A 25510-nucleotide genomic window follows, 5' to 3' on the forward strand; every position below is an offset into this window, starting at 1 on the left:
AGAGAAGCTCTTGTTGCCATGTGACAACTGAAGCGCCATGATAACAAATACCGGGTATGACAGCCTAAAAGCTCTTTTATTCAAGTGATTCAAAATACTCTTAATACAGGAAAGTCAACGGTGGCATTTCCATTCCCTGTATGATTTAGTTGCTGGCGCAAGCTGCTACACTCTTAATCAGGTACTTTGTTCATGTATGGAGTAGTGTAAATATGACCTTGTCGGCTCATCTGCTTGTGTGTCGTTTCTCCTGCAGCACTCTACAGTTCCAGTTCACAACATTGGTTTGATTACACCCGAAGTAAAGATTTGGAGTGAGTGCCAAAACCATTTACTGTACTGTATGTGTAACCATGTTGGAGGAATCTCGTGTCTGAATGAGTAGGCAGTGCAGCCTTTTTGCATTGTTCAAAATATTGCATTTGTCTAAAATAAAAACTAATCGCTGCAGAAACGAGTGTTGCCAAAGCTACACTGAAAAAGTAATTACTTACTTTACCTATTTTTATTTTATGCTTCTTATTAATACAAGAGAAATATAAGAAAAAGGATTAGTATTAATTAAGTTTCATAACTAGCAGAAGTGGATATTGACGAGTAACATTTACTCTGTTACGTTTACTTGAGAAAGTTTCGGGACATTTTGTACTTTTAGAAATATTTTAAATCACTGTACTTGTTACTCGTACTTGAGTATACTTGTGAAGAATACACTGTAATGTTACTCCACTACATCAGGCTACATTGAAGGCGTTACTTAAAATCCCTTCATGTAACTAGGTGACTGTCTGCATCTTCTAAGGGGCATCTGATTTGTCTAAGACCTCGTTTCTTTTATTTACATTTGACTAGTGGCCCAGACAACCACCAAGTGGCACTTTTGAGCAGGATTGCAAATGTTTTTTAATTTAACTGTATGTGCATTGTATATAGCTGTATCTCTCTATCTCAATCTAGTCCTATATATATTTAGGTCACCCAAACAAACTCTGAGTACACAGTCTTACAATTACAAAGACTTGTAATATATTGTTGATCGTATGGACTTTGCTAATTTGATGATCTGGTTGAATTGTTGTTGTTAAAGTAAATAAATTAAAAATACAACATTGCTACAGATACTCCGCAATTTCGTAGTACTTTCACTTGAGGATTTTTTTGGGCTACTCTACCCACCTATGATTACAAACTTCATCCCTACTCCTAACAACAATGTAATGTGTAAGACAAATTGGCATTTTTCATGAATTTGGAAATGGGACGGGATTTGTACCAAAAGGGCAGGTTACGTTAGATCAAAATACAAGGAATGTAGAGTTTTGGGTTTTAGTAGTAGAAGTAGTAATACTGCATTTGCCGCACTATAAGGCACACTAGATTATGAGACAGACCCAAAAAATATAGTATTTTTTTTTTATATACAAGGCGCACTGGACTATGAGGCACATGGAATTCAAACCACAGTAGGAGTTACTATTCATTATTGCAATGATTGATCAGTCAATGTCGTTGACCTTAACTGCAAACATTGTACGCAAAGGGAATCAAACCTGGGTAGCAGCAGTAAGAGCACAAAACCTAACCACCAGACTATTAATAATACAGCTTATATACAAAACATTATCACACACTGTTTACCCATGTTGCCTGTGTTTTATCTTTATCTTTATTTTTATTTCATTTCCTTAACTCATCTTAAATTAATCTTTTTTCATATATATTTTAATATTCTTTTATTTATACATGTATATACTTTCTAAGTTTCTATTTTTACGCTGGCAACTGTGTGGACAAAGAGTAGGAATTTCACTGCGCAGGGAAACATGGTTCTTTAATGTGCATATGACGATAAACACACTTTTAATTTGAATTTGAAATGAATGTTAGAGAATGGAGAAAAGTAATTTGTCCTGAACGATATAAACGCAAAAAATCACGAAGACAGAAACAATTAATCCAATTTTGCGTTTATTAATATTTGTTTATGACTGCTTTGTTTTCTCCATTCTCTACCACATGTTTCTGGCACCGTGAGTCAAACTAATGTTATAATGAGTTAAAACCCAATATGCCTTTCTGTATGTCATCAGTACCAGTAATGGTCTAGTCCAGGGGTCGGGAACCTTTTTGACTCAAAGAGCCATAAAAGCAAAATATATTAATTTTATTTTGGGAACGAGCCACACCATATATTATGAGACAAATTTACTAAATTGCTAAACCCGTGCCCCAGACAAAAGCTTAGTCTTCAGCACATTTATTTTTGATGATTTGATAAAAATAATGAAAAGAGAATAATGCCAGAGCCCTTGTCCCAAAATCAACAAACATACCACTTTAAACTTGTGTCTTTCTTGCAATTACTCAAGCTCGGTTAAACTCATTTTGACCCTTTTTTTTCATACATATTGGTTTCAAAACCAGATGTAAGCAGTTATTTTGTAAAAACGTCACAACATTCTGCAAATAGGGAGCCTGATGAGCTCACTTTTGGCGCAGATGGCATAGGGCGAGAGATGGGAGGGAGTGCTTGCGCTTTTTGCATGGCTCCACCCATCCCTCCCACTCACCCAATCAAAAGACTAAGTTCTCTTCCGGTGTTTTGGCGTATTTACAGTGTGTTCTGTGGATTCATCATAAGGTATCTGAACACTGAACACAGATTATATAGTGAACTTTTATATAAAGGATTCTTTAGCGTTGTACAGCCAAAACGAGTTTTTTCCCCCCTTTTTTGTGTGACACCTTGACTGTAAATTGTAGTGAAAAACGTGCCCTATATATACTGCGAAGTAACGTCGGATACTTAGCTTTGGATTGGATTTGCGTGTACCTGAATAGGATGAACAACTCAAGTTTCGAACAAGATGGAGAAATTTTGCATGCAATCAAATTTGTCTCTGTGCCATAGATATTCACAGAAAGAGCCATATATGGCTCGCGAGCCATAGGTTCCCGACCCCTGGTCTAGTCGTTTAGGATTGGCGCTCTCACTGCTGTGACCTGGGTTCGATACCCGCTGCATAATTTAGTTTTGGTAAGCAATGTTTTCAATTGATCAATTGTTGCACAAATAATCTGGTATTCTGTAAAACCTCGTGTATATATTCTGTGAGCAATTACATTGTATTCCGTGGTACTGTATTTAAAGAACACCGGGTTATAGGGTGCACTAACAAATTTCCGGCCAATTGGGGTTTTTAGGTGCACTTTGTGGTCTGGAATATTTGGTACATCAAATATTTATCAAAAGTCATCTTTAGTGATTGTAATGTAAATGTAGAAATGATTATAAATATTTTTTTGTCTTTGTATAAAATTAAATCTGTCAGTTTGTATAGTTTGGTGACACATTTAGACAGTTGGAGTCGGAACAGGTTGAGTGCTTGAATGGGTGCCACAACTTGCTGTATTTTTCATCTTAATTCATCATAATTAATTACTGTTTATTGATGTTGATTTGGAAATGTATTAGCACAATAGCTGTTTACAATTGGTATTCCTGCAAGGGTGTGGGCTGTTTTATTCATTTATATTTTTGCATAATGGCAGTATTAATTCAAAAATCAATTTCCTACGTTGATCACCTTTTAAACGTTTACTCAAACGTTAAAATGTTATCTGTGGGTATAGAAATGCTAATACCTTCTCAGAGAAGTTGCAGCATGATACAAGTTGCAGCGTGATACAAGGCAATACTAACCATGCTATAAGCGATAAGGTGTGATTTCATGATTTAATGGCCACTTTTAACACTGATTAAGTGACAAGTGATGGTGTAATCCTTAAGACAGCTGGAGAATAGTCTTGTGTGTCAAATCGAAGCCAGAGGCAGCACAAGATCACGGGATACTATAAGGCCTCAGAGGAAACTGTAGCCCAACTGCTCACTTTACAAACGCTCTCAGCAAAGACAACCCTGCTGTTTTGACAGCGACACTGAGATTTATATGTCCTGACAGAGGACCAAGGGAATATATCATGACTGACGACACTAGCCCCATTTGAGACGAATAAGATGCTCTGACTGACCTGCTTCTCAGCGGGAGGAAGTCCCTCTTGCAGTTCAACATGCAGGGATATGAATTTAAAGCTGCAGGAATCCCTCAAGAATCCATCATTTTGCGAAAGCCCAAATGTTGGAAATTAGAATTACAGATTCAGGCTCAGTGGTATGTGGTCAAGCTCCAAGCAGTTGTTGGGTTGATAATTAAGGTTGGGATAAGAATCCTATCTATTTAAAATGGCCTAGGATATATGAAAGTGTAACAGTAGGTCAGATCTGTAGGTGGCCCTTGATTATGAATGCCACAACATTTGAACACCGAGTGTATCTTGTACGCCAAAACTTGATTATATTTTGTAATATTGTTGTTTGGTCCTTTTCTCCCCTCCTCCACACCTTTTGTTTATCGTCTGCAAGAATGATCTCATTAATAATAATAATAATAATAATAGTATTTACTTTAAAGCGCCAATAGATTATCTTGAATCCCAATCAACCACAGTGGGTGTGGTGGTGAAAGCGATTCTGTTTGCCGTGATTGTGCAAAAATCCTTTTTTTCCTATTTGTCAAAGGTGCACATGCGAGTTTGTGTTTTTGTTAGTGTTATCCATGGGCTGTATCTGATTGTACTATATAGTAATAGTAGTCATAACATGTCAGACCTTTCCTGGTTCTACTGTTTTGGTTTCTTTACTATAATCGTTGCCATTTACCCAAGTTTTTTGTGTTTAAGGAATCCAAGATATGATCAACGTGGAACATATTTGTGTTGATAACCATGGTAGAAAACTAATATTCCAAGTACAAAAGAATGGTAGGTACAGGGATGTAATCTTACCTTTTAATTTGTTTGAAGAGTGGACCTCTTCGTTTCGCCTCAATGGATTTAAGCCACAGATATTTTGTCAAGTGCGGAAACCACGTTTATTTCCTTAAAACCACAAGATAAGATACTATCCTCTTTGGGAATTCCATGATTTTTGTTATGGTTGCGCTATCTGTCATTTGCAAGTGTTAAAATATAGAAGTCTTTGTCAGGAGCGGGTGAAAGCAAAACACAGGAGCTTTTGTTACTGTGATCCAACACCAGATAAGATATATCCGCTCTCTCACCACTAGGCCACCACCTCATATATGCTTGTGGTCAATACAATAAGGCTTAGTGGCTACTTTTTCCATTCAGTGTAATTGGCTGGGGACTTGGTCAAACCTCACTTCCTTTCAGTTCATAGCAGTTGTATTCATATCAGTTGGCTATTATTTGCTCCGGCTTGACCCATTGATTGGCGGTGTAAACCCTGGGCTCTGTAAATAGTAGCCTCGCTCTGCTGTTTCACGGCTGTGTTGCTGTTAGCAACAATGAAAACAGCAATATGGAGATAAGTGGCTTCAATTAAACCATGAATATGAAGCATACCTAAGCAGAGATGGGGATTTAGCAACACAACTCTGCAACTGTGACTTTCGCATCTGTCAGTCTCCATCCGGCCAGGTGTCCATGTCGACATCAGCAGGATTAACTCTGATTTTGCTGATAGTCGAAACAGGCCCCCCTCATTGCAGAGGAACCTCCCTTTTTATTGTTCACTTAAGATCAAATTAAGCTTTGTGCAACAGGGATAAAACCCCACCCTCTCCTGCCTTCTGCTGCCCGGAGGAAGACATCATAGGTGCGATTGGTTGCCTCTCAGATGCTGCCTTGTCCTTCCTCAGAACTCCTTCCATCTGGGATCCTCAGGGAGAAGAATATCTGACAAGGGGCTTGTAAGCCTCTTAGCCCCCCTGTTGCCTGGCTCTCTCTCAGCCCATGTTTTCCTAATTTAGTTGTGTAAGGAGTCTGATGCTACACCCTTGTGTCTGTTTGGTTTGGGATTGTCTTTGTGGCTCTAATAGACTAGCCATGTATATCAATTAACACTACTCTGCCAATGGCAGTTTCTAATCCCTGGAGAACACTAGCAGTAATTATTGTTGTAACATTTCTTCTTAGTCCTAAAATTTCTAAATTAAATAACGTTTTTAAAATAAATAAATAATGTTTTAATTTGGCATTCTGCATGAAGCGACCTTCGGTGTTAAACTAAAACGGGCTAATGTTTAAACATGTCTTAAAGTAAAGGCGTGTAGATTTGCGTGAGTGCAAAAAGACCCTCTAAATCCATGTATTTTTGCGATGATACATACTGCAAAGAATAAAGCACTCCCTTGACATGCAAAAATACTTGCAAAGATATAGGCATAATTTTATGACTGGCCCAAATGAGTGCTAAACTCTCTTTCATAAAGCAAATCAATAGGTTTGTCACAAACTCAGCATCTTTTTATCCTATTCTGGCCCAGCATGCATTTGTTAATTTTTCCTGACTTTTTGAGATTACATTTGAAGTAAAAAGATTTTAACAAATATGAATATGTAATGAAAACGTTACTGCGTTCCTTTTGTTTTATACCGCTAATTAATTCAAGCAAATACACAGTCCCCTAATGCAAAAACATTATTTAAATGGACATTTCAAAAAAGTGTGTGTTTTTCCAAATTTTATCAATGAGTTCAAACTTCAAAATGAGGAAATTACCAACCCTTTCTGGACCACAAAGTGCTAATGATTACAAGCAAGAACAGCTGGATGTAATATTATAAACTCGGACATGTATCAGTACTATCCGAAATACTTTGTAGTATCATTTTAAATGAAACATAACTAAAATTATTGATAAAAGTAACTAATAAGTATGAAATCATTTCTGCATAGAGGAACCAAAATTATTTCACATGTCGGTTCTAAAGGTAAGAAAGGGAATTCATACTATTTTCTTTTAGCTAATTATTATGATTTTACATCGCATGAATCTGTAATTCATTGCACAATTTGCATTACACCTAAGTATTGCTTGTTAAAATGTCATGGTTTTAGAATGTTCGAGTGCCATATCTATTTAACTGCCAAATCAATAAACTGGACAACATAAAAAGCCATAATCAGACAATTATTTGTTTGTCTGGCTACTTGCACGTTCTTTATCACTTACCTCTCATTGTCACGTTTTACAAAACCCTGGAATATTCAAAATGGTGACCCAGGTGATAAGTACACCTGATTTTGCGCTACAATAACAGCTGGAACAGTGTGAAGATTTAAACATTTGCACTTTATTGGCATGGTCATGTGTCATTTGCCACCTTTGAATCGCTCATGCTTCTTGGATAAGAGGATCACAGAGTTAAACACACATTGAGGCGTCGTCGCCGGCTGCTATTCAGCTATTCAATTTGGGATCCCCCTCTTTTCTGCACTGAAGCACAGCGCCACGACTGTGGGAGGCCTCTGGCCACAGATGGTTCTGCAGAGCGCCCTGGTCTGACTTCCTTTGTTTTCCCATGAACGTGTTTAGCGTGTAATCCCGGATTAGCGGAGAGACTTTGTGGTAATATACAGCTGTAAATCAGTATTCGATTAACGTCAGTGCTGACACATATGTGCTGGGTATTAAAGGACAAGAGCTAGTGTTGCTTTTCTGCCTCTCGGGAATCCGAGGTAATAGAGATACTGCCTTGTCTCTGTGGATGTCCACCTTGTGCTGCATCCCACAGGAGTCCATGAGCAAACAGTCATATTATATGAGCCATGTCAGTGATGTTTTGTGTTCAGATTCACACCACATATGAGCACACACTATCAATGACAGAGGGTGCCTCAGAAAACCAGGCGGGTGCATATGGACTCTCTTGATATCAACCACTGGCTGTATGATCTTGTTATGCAAAGTCTCTTAATCCTCACCTTTGCTGAATGCACAATGGAATGGAGGAGGTGGTAGAGGGAAAAGAGGAGGTGGTCGGGTCACACACTGATATGGAGGCAGCTGTACAGGACGCTCTCCACTGTAGCAATTTTTTTATCCTCATTCTAGCAGAATAAAGAGCTCATTTGAGATCAGGTCTGTGCGATTTTAATGCAAGTACCATGAGATGACAAAGATGGAGGCAAATGTTGTAGAACATGAGGCCTTAATGCTGGTTGTCGGCTTTGTGTCACTGTTTAGTTTATTTCAAAGAGAAGAAATATAAAGGGATGTGCTCCAGGTAGTGATGTTTTTTTTGTATCTATCTATCTATCTGTCTATATATATATATATTTGTGTTGTTACCATCTATCTAGATTTTTATTGGCCCTAGAAGACAAACGATATTAGTATCGGTGACTGTCGTGAGTAACAGTATCTTAAAATAACTAGGTATTGATAATCTACCTTGGTTGACTCCAAGTTATACATCTCCAATGGAAATCTGTGTTACCAATGCTAATGACAATTTTGTTTTTGTAGATATTTTTATTTTTTCACATTATTTTATTTTTGAACCGTATATAATTGTCCTTCATGTTTGGCAGGTGTTAGGGGATACTTTTTTATTATTTTACTTTTGTTTACTTTTTCCCATGTGTAGCAATCACTATGGATGTAATACACGGAAATAAAACCAGCTGTAGCTGGCAAAAACAATTTTTGACCCAATTGGGATTCTTTTCTTATTTTTCAGTGTATTTTCTTTTAAGATATGTAATTTTTTTTTCTTGAATAAGAAATGTTGTACTTTTTTTTCTCAATGTTTATAATCTTTTTTTAATCTTGGTAATTTGTTTTATTATTTAGCAATATTTCAATACAATCTACGAGATGAAATAACAACTGTTTTAGCAATGTTTTTCCTAGTTAAAAAATAATCTTAAAACAAAAAAATATATTGCAAGCATGCAAGAATAGGATTATACCAGGTACAATGCTTTCATACATCCTAGTGGTTTTAATAAGTCCAGTACAAAATCCACTCTATGTATCATATAAAATCATTTGACCGAGGGATATTATTCTTTACGTTTATCATTTGGCCACCCTTCTTTATGTCTGCAACAGTTTGGACCCTAGAGGACTGCAAACAGGACCTTATACAATATTGAAATAATACAACTAAAGGTTTAGCATGTGAATTTAAGTTGGCATGAATTAGACTCTAATGTGTCTATGTTTTTGTGTGTGTTCGAATATTTGAGTGGGGGTAATGGGATTACGGGCGACACCTTTGGCTGCGCTGGGAGTGCCACCTGACGCTTGGTCTGTCGGGAGCCTGGGGAGAGAGCGGGGTGGCGGCAGTCGAGCAAAGGAAAAATCTGGGATCTAATCCTTGTCTATCTTTGGGAAGTCATTCCCTGAGCTCTGAGGATTTGGGCCTTTGGTTTCCGCTCCGCTTGCTTTGGTTAATAATACCATGGGAGGGGACGAAGGCATTGGGGAATGAGACAGAAGGAGCCAGGGAGATGGAGGAAAAAAAAAATGTTTTTACCCTGTGGTGTACTGGCACCAGAGTGGCCCGCTCTGAAATTGTTTGAAGAGTGGACAAAGCTCAAAGCTGATATGTGGCCATTCTTCTCTTTTTTTTAATCTATCAGTAGAGACAGAGTGTATGTGCAATGTGCATGACTTGTGTACAAATGGTCTTTGCCCTCTGTCCTTGCAGCAGCTTGAGTAAAAGTCAATACGCTAAGTGTGACTGAGGTGTTTGCTTACAAGACACAGGACATCTTGTGCTTGTTTTTTAGGGCCTACTGATGGCTCCTTGTGCTTTTGGTGTTTCTGTGGCAGAGAAGCTGATAACTGCTCTAAACACAGCTAGTGCAAGTGACGGTGTGACGGTCATGCTGCTGGGCTGCCTTCTACGCAAGTGTCACAGCTTCTGTGTTTTGTACATCACCTGAGCCCGAGGTGTTGATTGGTCTGTCATACACCGGGTCAAGGTTCGGGGCAGTTTTGTTGTGTGAACTGGCTTCTGCGAATGAAACACTGGGGAACGTGCCGTCTTAACCCACTGTGACAACCTTGGCTACACCCCCTCAGGAATTAAACCCCAAACAGCTTATGGCTTTTGTAGATCGACATGAGCTTGATGAAAAATCTTGATGTTTAATGTTGTTTACACTGCACAATCTTTTACTAGTGATTTATACAACACTTATGAAAGCTAAAGCATTTATTCTTGTTTTGGTGCATTCTTTTTAATTTAAGTAAAAAACAACATTTTGGTTGGCAGGGCTATTGTACTACATCACCAACAAAGCTATAAAAGTGAACTCAAGTGATAGCACCATCATTTAAGTCTTTCATTAATACACCATTTATTCTGCCTAATTTCTCTTCAGCCAGCACCCCGCAAGATTTGAAAGTGGGGTTTTGGGCTAATACTGGTCTCCTTTTTTAAAGACCTTATTTAGTCCAAAAATAGTCATCATTATGCTTGCCTCTTCCAATGAACTACCATGCACACCCCAATGTATTCCCATAAAGTAGACGTCTTTTGGTGCTTTTGAAGTGACTTTTTAACATCTATTCGACCATTTTTTTCTGTGTCCATACTGCAATGGTCAAAAATGATCTTTTCATGTAATTTTTTCTCTGAAATTAGTTTTATTCCTGTCCACTAATCCAAACGCAGCACTCCAACTATGTGTATTTATGTATTATGTGTTATATATGTAAAATGGACGACTGGGGAAACAATTCTTCTGATAATGAATCAGACTTTAAAGGACATTAAATAAATAGTAAATGTTATGTTGGTATTGTGTTCCTAAATTACTTTCTCAATAAATTATTTCAATTACGGCTGCTTGTATTTAACCTTTTTCATCACTTACAATGCTTTCTTTTAGCTGAGGAAAAGTGAAAAAAAATGTATACCAGTTTTTAATCTAAAGTAAAGGATGCAAATAAATTTGTGAACTGTGTTTGTGCAGAAAAAATTTAAGAAGCTGCCCTGCGACTGGCTGCCAACCAGTTCAGAGTGTCCCCTGCCCACTGCCCGAAGATAGCTGGGATGGGCTCCAGCACCCCTGCGACCCTAGAGGATAAGCAGTGCAGATAATGGATGGATGGATGGATGCATTTAAGAAGCATAATTCATCTTCTTTATTCATCTTAAGGGGAGGCTTTTTTTAAATATTGTATTTCTGGCAAGGAACAATCATGGCCATTTCGAAAGACGTGAATTGTAATTTGTTGCTAACGTTTGTCATGTCCAGTGGACATAAGGTAGTACGACCGACACTCCCCAAGATTGATGAAACTGGTAGATATTGCTTTTTAACTCAACTTTTACACAGTTTTTTCAAAATGCCCCTCATGTTGTCGTCAGGCCGTAAAACACATACTTTAAATGGGCTTTGGGCGAGTAAGGTTTGCCCTTTTGTCACATATCTATACGTATCTCACATCTATGTTACCTTGCATATAATTGTATATAATGTTTTGCGTTTTACTTTTTAGGTGAAGATGTTTCGTCGTGTGTTCGCAAAGACTTTGGGGTTTGTTGGCTACACCATCCAGTATGGCTGCATTGCACATTGTGCCTTCGAATACATTGGAGAGATTGTGGTGGTAGGTGTAAATACAACTATAGGTGGAATTGCATTTTCAGCACAATTTATTAAGTTATGTTTATTAAATAATGCTGTTTTTCAGTGCTCTGGCCCATCAATGGAGCCTACCATCATCACCAAAGATGTTGTGTTCTCTGAGCGAATGACTCGGCACCGTTGCAAAATACAAAAGTAGGTAACAATCCTATACTCTTCCTCTATGTGTACACTTTTAAATAATTTTAAGATTATCTCTATCAGGTACAAAAAAAATTATATTTCTGCATGTCTTACTAATATTTAAAAGGCTTGTATCGCCACTGATACAGAGACCTACTGTTGGTATTGGCTCATATGTAGATTTTCATTTGTAATTGTTTGTATGGTGTTACGTCAATTATAGGATTTTTCTCATTTTCAAAATGAATGCTAACTTTCTGTTTGTATATTTTCTTTCAGGGGTGATATTGTAATAGCAAAAAGCCTATTTGATCCAAATATGAATATTTGTAAAAGGGTAATCGGTCTGGAAGGCGACAAAGTCTGTATGAGTGGTCCTTCAGATCTGTTCAAGACCCACACATATGTAAGTATATCTAAATTGGATTCTTGTATACAATTGAATTATTTTGTGAAAATGTGGTTCTACTGTAATTATACCAAAACAATCTCTCTAGTAGGAGTAAAAACCTTCACCTTTCATCCCTTTCTGTGTGTCGACCGCTGTAATTGTTCTTGCTGTTATTAGTTAAAGTATCCACTTTTGACAGCAGCGGTGTTTTGCCGTTTAGAAGCCCCAAAAGTGAGCATGGGGCTCTGCTAGCGAAACAGCCGTCATTGCTTTTCTATTACAGATTCACCCACACCCACATCCTAGGCCTGCAATCTCTCTGAAGCCTGTTGGAGTTAGTGCCAGCTGAATGGTCAGACTGATGGGTGGGCGGAGGTGTGTGCGTGTGTGTCTTTGTGTATGTAGAATATGTCTTTGTACATTGTTCTCTAAAGCAAATATTTCATTCATGTTGCATTTTGTAGTGTTTGTTGTGTACAAAGGGCAGTCTGTTAAATACAAGGAGCAAGTATTGTTTAGTATGTACAATGGGCACGATCTTCTTGCTCTTTTCGCTTTAGTAATTTTGTGGTCTCAGGATTAAGCATTATTCTCACTTGTTTGAAAATGTTGGTAATCTTTAACACCTGTTGAAGCCTGGTTTTCCATATTTAGCATCAAAATGTGTTCTTGTTCTAAGTATTCATACTTAAATTCCCTATCACGCTTCACAGATCCCTTAACCACCTGGGTCAAAAGGGCACCACTTGCTGTGGTGTGTTTTGGGCAAGTACAACCTCGTGGTGCCCATCCCTCTTCAGGCCGTTTTTGGGTACGGATTTGCTCTCCCACATGAAACAGATATTGCAGGTTTCTATGGTGAAGAGCAGCGGGATAATCCTCTGATTTGACTCAGATACAGCACCATCATCCTCTGGTTGCCATTGTATTCGATGTAAAGTGTCCTCCTGCTCTTCAGAGATGAGCTGGAGTTTCTAAATCCCTTGGGCAAAACGAGTTTTCTGAAATTTTGAGCCATTTGCATCACTTGTGGCTTTCATATTTTAGTCATACTGGTTTTGTTGTATTTAATAAATTAAGGTTTGTACTTTGCGGGTTTTGTCTATTGCAGGACCTTTGTAAAAGGCAACCTCCATGAAAAACGAGAGATTACTTAAATAGAAATAGTATTGTCACCGCTTATTGTTAATACTGTGTCCTTTTCGTGCTATGGCATTTATCAAACCCCAAATATTTCTACCGTATTTTCACGATCATCGGGCGCACTGTGTAAAAGCATGCCGTCTCCATAGCTGTTCTATTCTGTATTTAACACATACACAAGGCGCAACCAACGATAGGGCGTGGGAGCTCCCTAATTGCGGTCGCATTCCAACAACACAGACAAGCATTCAATTGTATGTATTTTAAAATACAACGAAAGCAAAACTGAGTTTCTATACTGTTTATTGAAGTATTGATTTCTAAGTAAAAGACACCGATAAAACTAAATTTAAAACGTCCCGCCCAAGCATCGACAATCCATTCTTGTCATTGTAATCCGCTGTAAGTTTCTCCACCACTGTAGTCCAGGTCCGGGTGAAAAAATCACTCAACGAAAGCACTAAGATGATCACAATAACTTTCAAATTGATATGCTACGGCGTTACCATCTATTAGTGGTACTTCCGCAATCAGTGGATGCCCTGTGCCTGACGTCACGTGTCCTGTTCCGCCGCTGGGAAACTTGTGGCGAACATTGGAGAAGGCATAAAAGTCACAGGAGATTGCATACATGTTGCATTCAGATGGAAATGAGAACCTTCTCACATAAACATCGGATTTCACCCCCAAATTTTGTCAATTTTGACTGCCGGTTTTGGGCCGGGCGCCCAACCCTTCGACCACCATGCTAGTCTCTGTCCGCCTTTTCACACAGGACACAGGGTGCACTGCATGATAGGGCGCGCCGCACAATTTGAAGAAAATCTGATACTTTTATGTGGACCTTATTGCTGTGAAAATTCAGTAATTCTATTCAAGTATTCTTTGTTTCTGTCCACAATATTTTATTTTAAAAAGCAACGTTAGAATGCATATTGGATTTTGTTATTCCTGGAAAAAAACTAGCTTTGTCGATGTCGTGGAGCAGAGGCCGTCGTTCAAATTAAAGTTCAGCCTTCTTTAGAGTGACATAAAAATGATGCGCTGTTCATTTCGTGAAGATGAGTTTTGCAAGGCGGTCGCTGTCATCGCTTCATTTTGCGCAGACAGCCTGGCATGTTGTCTCCACCCTGAGAGATCCAACTGCAGGCTAATTGCACTGTCACCTTTTTAGGATTCGCCTCTGTCTGAGCTATTGTGTCAAAACAATGACACTTGATCCCTAATATTACAGTGCACAGAGGGAGGGCGAGCGAGCGAGAGGATAGGCTGGTAAAGTGACAAAAGACGAACCCCTCTCGTAACCCCTCCTCCTCCAATCTCTTACCACACAAGGCTTTCTTTCAATGTAGATCAACAGAGAAAGATAGTGGAAGATGAACTCTGGATGCTTGGATTGGATTTAATTTGACACCTCAATCATGTTAACATAATGAGCATGGTAATAATGTGGACATTTAACAACACGCCCCCTATTTGAGAGGAGCTCTACTTTTAAAACACGACAGGTACACAACTGTTTCTCATCATGGGGGCCCAACGGCAGGCTTGATGGCTGCTGCTGTCTATCAAGCCACACATGCCATAATAGTAAAGTGACATCTCGCACTGAGAATTACTGTACTCATTATTATAAGTCAGGTTATTTAATTGCAGTGATGAGCCTTTTACTTTACACCTAGGCCTATTGTGATGTGTCATTCGCAAACAAACAGGCTCTATGAACCGATTCTTGGAAGTGAACGACAGGAGCCGGCTCCTCATCAATCCCTTCTAAAAGCTTTTTTTCCTGCGATTGGTCAATAGGCGTGAACTGTTAGCTTTCCCTTCTGATACCACCTTAGTCTATTGCCAGAAGCTAAAAATCCAGGCAGAACCCACTAGTGATCAGCTTTTCTTTGCGCTCCTCTGACTTTCCTCAGGGTCCGATTTATTTTAACAATTAATTTTCAATGTAACGAGCCGCTAAAGGTACGAGTTTTCGCGTTTGTTTTGGTAGCCAGTTGTGCGCCCAGCTGTTTGACTGAGAGCTTAAACCAGCCTATTTAAGTTGTGCACATACGTCTTGCAAACATTGCCTCGCCTTTGGTGCCATTATACCATGCTTTCGATTGTCCGGCACTGTTAAACCACAAAACATGACAATTCTCGTTGGCCAAACAGTCCATCACTCAAATAACAAACTAGAACTATAAATCCTTGCAAAAAAACGCATTGTTTTGCAGGTGCACTGTCGCACTACGTTGCATCACGATATCAATTAGATTTCGGTTAATTGTGCAGCACTAACGCAGATATTCACTGCATATTCAAATTAGACCCCAAAATAAACATGCGTAACGCCACTCGTCATTCATTTTTCGCACCATGTTTACACGCAAGTGTACACAATCATTGGCTGACTTTTGGAAAGAGAAGTCAAACATTTACAACGCTTTTAAAATGTCTAAAAACGTGGCCATTGTATAATTCATTTTACGAGTTTTTATAGCTGTAAACTTGTGATCTCCTAATGGCCACTTTTGGAAACATCTAGACCTACCCTTAGAAAAATGTGTAAAATACAATGTTTAGTTTTACAGATTATCAATGTTTAGTTTTACAGATTGTTTAGTTTTACAGAGTCTTCAAGCTAATGTCTTACCTACACACATCTGCAAGCATTTAAATGCAAAAATATCACTCAGATTACTCAATGTTAGTAGTACTTGCAGTGATTATTTCAGTTTCCATCCATACAAAGCAGCGAAGCAGAGTGGCAAGAGAGCGGTGTGACCGGAGGAGGAAGCGAGGTTGTCGGGCCGGGCTAACCGCTAGGCTAAAGGCTAAACCCTTCAAAACGCCTCCCCCATCCATTTTCCTCTCCAACGTTTGCTCTCTGGACAATAAACTGGACCATTTACAACTGGAACTAACATCGAACCGCGACATGACGAACTGCTGCGCTATAATTCTGACGAAGACATGGTTAAACTTATCTATCCCGGCTGACGCTCAAGGAAACTGTGTGGGTCAGATGTATCGACATTTCGTTCTGTATACACGTGTACACGAATGACAATAAAGTATATCTGAATCTGAATCTGAATTTAGTTGTCTGTCCATATTCTCTGGTTCAAGAACAGCATTCAATTTACTTTCGGTATGTCTTGGATTGAGATTTTATAATGATTTAACAGTAATGTTAAGAGGTATTTAACTTGATTGATATGGTGTTTATTTCTTGTCTCTTTGTATTTAAATTTAATAAGATCTGTTTGTTCCTGTCCTAATATTTATCTAAATTCCAGCAGCCGACAATGTATTTGATGCGTTTAAAAATGGAAGCGGTTCGGTTACAATATTACTGCATGCTGCCTAACCAGCTACACTAAATTGAGCATTGACTCATTGAAAGAAACGATTTGTGGACTAAGAGGATTTGTATGTGAGTACTGGGATTGGCCCTAACAATGTAAGCCTTCTCCATTGATCAGACTGCCGCTTGTAATCATTTCCATTCAATTTGTTTTCAGATTTTATTGTATTTTTATTTTACAAAATATTTTTCCAGATTCAACCGAAGATATTTTTTCGACTCCATATCAACACCCCCCGTACCCCCAAAATAATCCCATCGATGTTGCCCAGGTAAAATCCTGTCACAGCTTGACAATTGTTCTCAGATGAGCTCTGATTGGTTGTTACCAGTGTGAAAAAAATTGGCAGTTCACTGAGATAGGTGGTTAAATCTTATCATATATTAATTTATATTCCACAATTGCAATATTAATTAAAGTACTGGTTTCAGCAGGAACAGGAAGTTCAGAGAATTTTACTTTTAAAAATTATTGTAGACATGCCTTGAACTGTACTTCTAAAAATGGCTAATAAGAAAGGACACACAACCAACACTAAAGCGCAATCGTGCCCGTAACGGCGTAACCGACTAAGAATAGTGCATGTACCGGATGAATTATCTCAATAATCCTTGTGATTCAAGACCGTGATAATTCACAGTATTGTTGTTTTCTCTAGACAAAGGTGCTCATAGTATTTACAGAAAAAAATGGTAAATGGACTGCATTAATACGCTTTTCAAGTCACCGAAGACCTCCCAAAGCGCTTTTCACAATGTAATTAACACTTACCCAGTGACACTCTCACACCGATAGCGCCGTCAGCCTTTAGTCTAATATATACCGTGAAATTTGGAATAGTTGGCGCACCTGATTATAGGCCACCACCGGTACATTTTTAAAGGAAAAAACATTTCGTACATACATTAGCCGCACCTGACTATGAGCAACATATCCCAACTTTTAAACATGAGGTATTAACAAAGAAAGACGGTACACCGAAAGAGTTTTATTATTATACGGAAATGTTAAGGTTAAAACTTGAGACTAATAGGATGAAGAAAACAACTCACTGAGTCGGAGATTTCGGTTTTTGATGGCCCTTCCATCGGAGGCGCATGCTTCCATGACCAACTCAGAAAGGAATCAAGCTCCCCCGATGGCTAGAGACTCATTTACAAAACAACACATCTAATTGGCTTAAGCGAGATCACGTAAATACATGAAACAAATCTGATTCGTTTAGACAGAAAACGTACGTTTAAATGAAGTGAATAATGCTGGTCGCTAGATGGTTTGTGAGCATAATAACTGAGCATTAAGGAAAGTAAAACTTTGTAATATAAAAGGTACAATGCGTCACTGTGAAAGGAATGTGGAAAGGGAGTCAAACTCTTGAGCGGGCTTCCTGGCACTTCCAAGCACCAAAGCAAAGGCCATCTTGATTCATAGTTAGCGGGCCCCAAGAGGATACATGTGTAAGCTCTTCCCCTGACTTCCCAACACCAAAGCGAAGGCCATCTTGATTAATAGTTAGAGGGCCCTAAAATGATACAGTTGTTGCAAGAATACAAACAGCACCTGGATATAATATTTGGCGTCGTTAAGGTACTTTTGAGGATAAAAGCGTACAGAAGCACATTCAAACTATAATCATTTTTTTTCCCAGAAAGACATTTAAAAGTACAGTAAACTTACAAATGACATTTCACAAATTAATTTTCAACTTTACCAGAAAACAGTTTGAAAGACTACTCGAATGAGAATATCAAATAATATAATATACACTGCCAATAAGGCCATATTTTTTATAGATAGATAGATAGACAGACGGATACTTTATTCATCCCCGTATGGAAATTCACTTATTATTTTTTGTCAGTGTTGATGTTATTTTTACATGAAAACAGTTTGAAACTAAAGTGAGTAAATTAATTTATGAAACATTTTTTTTTCTGCTAAGAGAGTAATCTTTTTTGCAATGTTCTTTTCTTCTGTGCTAATGTTGTTGGTAAATGTGTTTTGTTTTGTTTTTCTTGATGTATTAATGTTCGGTGTAAGCTTTGATTACTTCAGGGTGAATATGTGTTACTATGCAGGCATTGGTTTGGGTCTGCTGAAATGTTCATTGTCAAATACAATATGATCTTTACACTGACCATGCTTCCTTTTGTGTTCCTTAGATTTTTATATAAATGGTATGTTATTACATTGCCTACATCAGGTTTCATCCTCCTCGCGTTCTGGTTTTAGTTTCATAGAATTAAGACTTGAGCGGAAAGGTTGTCCGATGAAAAACGGCAGTGCGTCTTGCCATAGCTTGGGAGCCGGCATATGTTACCATGCTAATGAGGTGTAATGGTGGGAATCCAGCATGCTGACATATGGTTCTTTGATGACTTCTTTTAATTATATTCATTTGCGTTGTCGTTATTTACTGAGTTGTTTATCCCATGTTAGGTCAACATGTCAGTGGCTCTATATGAAGTCTGATATGACTTCTGTCACAATTATGGAAAATACAATAAAAACAAAATCATCCCCATTGTTGGATGGATAACCTTAAGAGCTGATTAGGGACACCGAGGCACGACCAAGAAGAACATTTTTTGGACGCGTTCTATCATTTGCGAGCACTTTTGCAGTTAAAAAGTTCGGTGATACTAAAATAGACTTGTGAATAGTGATGCCCATTATGACAATATAATGTGTTGTTGATCCTGTCTGCACATAAAGGGGGGACAGTGCACTTAATTAGGGCCTTGACAAGCCTACTCTCCTAAAGTGATGAGATTAATCATAATTGGTGTCATTGTGAATTAGAGCCTGCTTGGATGACCACCCCGCTGGCAGGTCGGACCGCAGTGGAGACCCTTGGATGCTGCTGCTAGCAGCAGCTTAGCACTCTCACTCTTTTGAATTGGCCCTCTTTATCTCTCTCTATTCTCTCTCCCTCTATCTCTCTATCTCTCTGTGCCCAAGCCACTCTTTAGCTTTCAGGGGTGCAGATCTCAGCCAACAGGTTAATGATTCCCTTGTTTGAAGTTTTCCTAAATCCTGATCTGACCCTGCCCGTTACCCATGACCTCTCTCCTAATACCGTACGGGGTTAAAGAGGGACAGGCGGGTGACGTTAAGATGAGGGCCTGTTCGCTGAAGTAACTCTGTAGAGGTGTATAGGAGCGAGTGTGTGTAGGGGAGCCCGTGGAGTGATTTTCCAAACAAGAAAATGGCACAATATCTTCTGAAGTTGTACTGTTTACCTTTATGTTTTGTCCTCCCTGCTTATGAGTCTGGTGTGTCTTTTAGGTGCCAAAAGGCCATGTATGGCTTGAGGGCGATAACCTTACGAACTCGACTGACTCAAGGAGCTATGGCCCAGTTCCGTATGCCCTCATCCGAGGGCGTGTTTGCTGCAAGGTAACATAGAGTTGTGTTGTCGTATACACTGTCATCAAATGTCATGTACAGGACGAAAAATTATTTTTTCATGTCATCTAATGAATTGGCTAATGCCAACATGTCAAACATATGGCCCACGGGCCAAAATGTTTAACAAATTTCTAGCTGATTTCTATCAAAAGTTATGATATTTTGTAATAAATAGAGATCAAATGCCCGGTTTTAGGGCAATAAAAGTCTAAAAACTAACGTCCAGCTATCGTTCGATCCTTGTTTGGTACTACTTATGTTTGTGTATGTAAACAGGTGTTCTCTTTGATAAACAATAATAAAACAAAGCACCCTAGGTTAACAAACAAACACTTGATATGGTTGAATGTGCTGCTACTAAGGATTTGATACATTAGATGGATGTACTTGTAAAGACAAATGATTCAAAGTTTAAGGGAGCCAGAACCAGGAAAAAAGACTGCAGGAGTTCAATCAGAGAGGGAATATAGGTGTGATGGCATGGAACTTGTTTGCACGGATCATTGTTAATAAGATCTATCTGGTTTCATGCTAAAGACAATATTGTGAAGTATTTTATCAGCTTCATTGGGCCCATCCTGGTAGATGTAACTGATGTCATTGCCTGCTCACTGTTAACCTCTTAATTGGTGTATGTTTTTTAATATTTTCTAAAGCAGTATGGCAATTGAGGCAAGCATATTTTTTTAATAGCTCCTACTTTAGTTGGTTTATTGTGGTGAGTTGGTTTGGATGCAAAGCTGTTTCTATTCAACTGCTAAAACAAATAATGTGTTAACACATTCAATGCCAAACATAAAAACCATGTATTTCCATTGTTTTGGGAAAACATGTGTTGTTCTTTAAAAAGCTGCTTTTTTATCCATGATTATAACTTTAAGGGTACGCTAAAAATGTAGGCTGAATGATAAAGCAGTGCCCTGCGACTGGCTGGCAACCAGTTCAGAGTGTCTTCTGCCCACTGGCCGATGATAGCTGGGATGGGCTCCAGCACCCCCGTGATCCTACTGAGGCTAAGCGGTGCAGATGATGGATGGATAATGGATGGATGATGAAGCATAGTACTGACAAACAAAGCTTAATATTCGGCTTTGACATTTTTTTTACTGATCGGGCCCATCTGAGAACATAAAATCTGGATAAGGCTCCCAAGTCAAATGCATTTTCCTAGAGTATTAAAATAAAGTATTCCTAAACTGAGCAACATTGTTTAACTTAACAGATAAAGAGCTATGTTCTCATTTAATGTACTTCATTTTTATATACAAAGATAAGACATGTAATACCTAAAATCATGAACATTTTGCCCCATATGACACAAGTTTTCTCATTCAAGTTATTTTCTATCCAATAATTAAAAGAACAAGTTAAAACCTGAGTAAGATTAAAAAATAATACTTGACTACCAAAATGCCGTCATATGTTAGAAGGCAAAAATTATGTTCTTTTAAAATGAAATGTTCTTAAAATGAGAAAATGTTTCTATTTAGTAAAACTCTTTCAATAATAACACTACAGATATCTCATCTCATCTCATTAGCCGTACCGCTTATCCTCATTAGGGTCGCGGGGGGGCTGGAGCCCATCCCAGCCATCTCCGGGCAGTGGGCAGGGGACACCCTGAACTGGTTGCCAGCCAATCGCAGGGCACACAGGGACAGACAACTCATTCGCTCATTCACACCTAGGGACAATTTGGACCGGCCAATCCACCTGAAATGCATGTTTTTGGAACGTGGGAGGAAACCGGAGTGCCCGGAGGAAACCCACGCAAGCACGGGGAGAACATACAAACTCCGCACAGGAAGTCTGGAGCTGGATTTGAACCCACGACAGGTTCCCATGACATGGACTGTGCCGCACAAGCGCTAACCACTGCGCCGCCGTGCTGCCCCACTACAGATATATTTTTCTTTTTTCTTTTTTTTTTTTTTGCATGGAAGGAAGGAAGACCGTCAGTTATTTATATTTTTGTTGAGTTTTCGATGATGAAATGATGTCTTTTCAAAATTCCATAATTTGACTGTTGGCATGTGATAATGGTCGTACTGACATACTGTAAGGACTATCGCAGGAAAAATGTTTTATTAGATTATTCGCTAATTAGCGATTGTTTCAAGAAACCTTATTATGTGGTATAAATACTAAATAATTTCTGATTTAAAAAAATATGACTAAGTAAGTGCAACTATTGTTTTCAAAATTGAACCGTTTTAGCATTTTTCCTTAAATACCAATTACCAATAATGCCATTTTCGCATGAGGTTAACGTTTTGTATCAAATATAAGATGTTCCTATATAACAAGAAGACAAATGACAAAGTAAAATAAAATAAACCTAAGGAATAGCAATATTTATTCTTTTGCATTTATCATGATTTATAACAAGCTTTAGCTTTAAGTCTATCCCTCAATTTCCAAATGTTTATATTTTTGAAATGTTTTAAACGTGCAGTATTTTGATTTATACTTTTTTTAAACATATATATATATATATATATATATATATATATATATATATATATATATATATACATATATATATATAGCTTAATTGGTTAGGTAAATGTGTTACTCTGTCTACCATGAGTTGCTTTGTAAAATTCTAGTTTATTGTTGGTTTTTCGTGTTAATTATAATGTATCATGTCTCAGGCCACAATGTCCATTTAAAAATCTCTTTAATAGACATTAGTCAGTTGGAAGTTCAAAGCAAGTGTGTCCAATTGAGCGAAGCCCGTACAACATATTGTGTAGCTTTCCATTCTGCTCTGTTGTCATGTCATTGGATGTCATAGCAAGCAGGACCCTGGAAAGGGGGTCAGCCAACCTTCTGTCCATCTGATTGGATAGCAGCACTCCACTTGAGGGTCTTTTGCTACAGCTGCTGAAATACCAACATCTCCTTTAAAGTCTCACACTTGGGCTGCACGATTAACCAAAATCTAATCGATATTGCTATGGGAAATTGTTTAATTGTGTATTTGCAGGAGACTGTGTTTATTTCAAGGATTTATAGTTTGTTATTTAAGTGATGGATGGTTTTGGACAACTAGAAATGTCTCAGTTCAAGTTTTAACGGCGCTGTCCAATCAGAGGCCAGTGTGTGTTGCTTGGGCGTTACTGTGTGCGTGACTGTGATAGGCTGGTGTATGCTGTCAAACACCCAGGGTGGGGGGCACAAACAAATGCGACAGTTAGTGGCTTTAGCAACTCATTACATTGAAAATAAATTATTCAATTTAATCAGACTTTGAGGAAAGTCAGAAAAGCGCAAGGAAATGCTGATCGCCAGCAGGTGCTCCGTGGATTGTTATCGCGTCCGGGAATCGACTGAGCGCGGCGTCAGGAGAGAAAGCAATCGCGAGGCTTCAGGTCTGACCTATTGCTACAGCTCGGCTAACAACACCGAGCCTGGCTAGACACCAACGCCAGATTCATTACCCATGAAACAGATCACCAGGAGCTACAATTTGCGGGAAACTTTTACATTCAGGACTATTGTATTTTAACCATCCCAGAGATGTGACTCAATCCGAAAACACCCTAGACCGCTCTCTAAATTCCGCTGAGAGGCAAAGCCCTCCAGTTTCATTGTCCTTTTTTTTTAAATGACAATAAAGACTATTCAACTGTATTCTGTTTTTATTTGTAGATCTTTAGATGTTATTATGTTATGGTCATATACTCTCAGTCGGAAATTATGTCTTCTAGAGGCTAGATAGACCCTTGTACCTACTAGGTACTTAAATCGATTGAGGAATCGAAAAGTAAATAATGGTCAGCAGACAGCAACTCTACGAAAGCACCCAAGAATAGGGCGCTGTTTTCATAAAGGTTAAAGGGACTGTCTGTAATATTTAGTGCCTCCTAGTGGTAATAAATGTTTGATTTAAATACTTGGCAAAAATACAAGAACTGTTATACCATAGGTAATTTTCATAAAAAAAATCAAAATTTGGTCGCGACACTTGTATGTATTTTTCATAGTGGAATTCCTACCTAGAAGTAGTCCTGCTGCTACACTTTGCTCGTTGTCCCTGGTTTTCATTCACATTAGAAAATACCGTGCTATCTCGTGGTCAAATATTGCACTCTGGGACTTTAAAGCATCTTACTATAATTACTCTCAAACAAAAATAGCACAGTAAATCGCAATACTGGTCTGAAAACTAGTTTTTTTTAATAAATCGTGCAGCCCTATCTCACTTGTCATTACATGTTGTATTGGTGAATGCGCCAAGCACGTCATTGGAATAGTAGATATAAGTAGTCTCCTTTTGAATGCTGTTTTTTTTTTTCAACAGCTCTGGCCCCTAGAAAGTTTTGGAACCCTCCGTGAAAGTCCGACCAGACGAATCAGTAAGGATCAGGATTGCAGTTCAGACTGATTTGACTTTTTCTCATTTGCAAATAAGTCATATGTATTTTTTTTTTTAAACTGTGTTATGTATTCTAAATTATTTAGTTTTTTTAATTTACTGGACTGTTAATGTGTTTTCATGTTTGAAAAGCTCTTTAATATCGGGTGAAATGCTCGTAAATGCATAAAATTGTTGCCATGTTTCATGGAAGTCTGACTCGATGCACAAAATGAAGAAAAATAAATCAAGTCTGCTCAAAAATGTCGCTGATGCGCCTGCTTTTGAGGCTCCGCTTTGCCATTGCATTTTATTTTGCTTGTGACCAACCGCAGCTGGCATTAGTTTGTAGGGCATTGTAATGTGAAACATCATGCCCTTCTACGCGTCGCGCCCAAAAATACTGGGGAAGAGACCAAGATGCAGGGTACTAGAGATATTGGAAAGTAGGCTCTGAATGTGCTTAAGAAGTGGTTGGATTTGGCCATGAAAAAAAGGTGTACAAACTCTCAAATGGTTAAAATATAATGTTAATATGTATTAAAAGGTTAAAAAAAATACAATTAAAAAAAGTACTACAAACAAAATTGAGTGCATTTGGTGTCCCTATGTGTGTCTTCCCCCATAAAAAAAATAACTCGTTAAAAATTGTGGTGCCAGTCTTCTCCATCGTGTCCCTTAATGTGTCTCCCCCGATAAGAGATATAGTTAAAAGAATGGGCTGCACAGCGGATGGGTGGTTAGCATGCAGTCCCACGATGAAGGGTCCAGGGTTCAATTCCAGTTACTGCAGCCTCCTTGTGAGGATTTCCGGTTCCGGTTTCCAACATGGCGGCGCGTGTTTACGTTGTGGCTAGTTGCTATCCGGCTATCCTATTTACCACTGTCCTCCTGCTTTCCTTTTTGGATACATGCGTGGCCAATAAGACCTACAGCCGGGGGGAGCTCATCCGACTGGGTGGGCGTCTAAATTTCGACTTTTCGGGCACTTTCTATACCACCCATGACATACCGAATGAGCTCCAAAGGGACTCTGGTTCGCCCTGCTTTCCCGCTCCACCGAAGAAAAAGAAAAATCGAAGACGAAGACGGCGCAAAGACAAAAAACAGAAGCGGGGATGTCGTGCAGGGAAGCGTGTGAAGTTGAAGGAGCAACGACATGAAGATCTGTCTAATCCAACCATCCTTTCTTCGTCGATTCTGCGAGTCAACCGACGCCTGAAGCCCAACGCACATGAACGGCGACATCT

At 38.7% G+C, this 25510-nt stretch overlaps 1 protein-coding gene across 4 annotated transcripts; it reads left to right on the forward strand.

Moving 5' to 3' along the window:
- The first annotated feature begins 3 nt into the window (after positions 1-3).
- immp1l (inner mitochondrial membrane peptidase subunit 1) lies at positions 4-24847 on the forward strand. Of its 4 annotated transcripts, XM_088334667.1 has the most exons (9): positions 4-181; positions 257-314; positions 2912-3037; positions 10796-10979; positions 11323-11435; positions 11520-11608; positions 11876-12002; positions 19778-19888; positions 24207-24847. In XM_088334667.1, exons 5-9 carry the CDS (start codon positions 11331-11333, stop codon positions 24288-24290), a joined length of 516 nt encoding a protein of 171 aa, XP_088190793.1. In that variant the 5' UTR covers positions 4-181; positions 257-314; positions 2912-3037; positions 10796-10979; positions 11323-11330; the 3' UTR covers positions 24291-24847. The 4 variants fall into 4 exon arrangements, with proteins under 4 accessions (XP_088190793.1, XP_088190794.1, XP_088190792.1 ...); XM_088334668.1 differs by lacking the exon at positions 10796-10979 and having other exon boundaries at positions 11325-11435; XM_088334666.1 differs by lacking the exon at positions 2912-3037.
- The last annotated feature ends 663 nt before the right edge of the window (positions 24848-25510 follow it).

Source organism: Urocampus carinirostris, chromosome 4 (assembly GCF_059441175.1).
Source record: "Urocampus carinirostris isolate Australia breed hairy pipefish chromosome 4, RoL_Ucar_1.0, whole genome shotgun sequence".
NCBI classification, from domain to species: Eukaryota; Metazoa; Chordata; class Actinopteri; order Syngnathiformes; family Syngnathidae; genus Urocampus; species Urocampus carinirostris.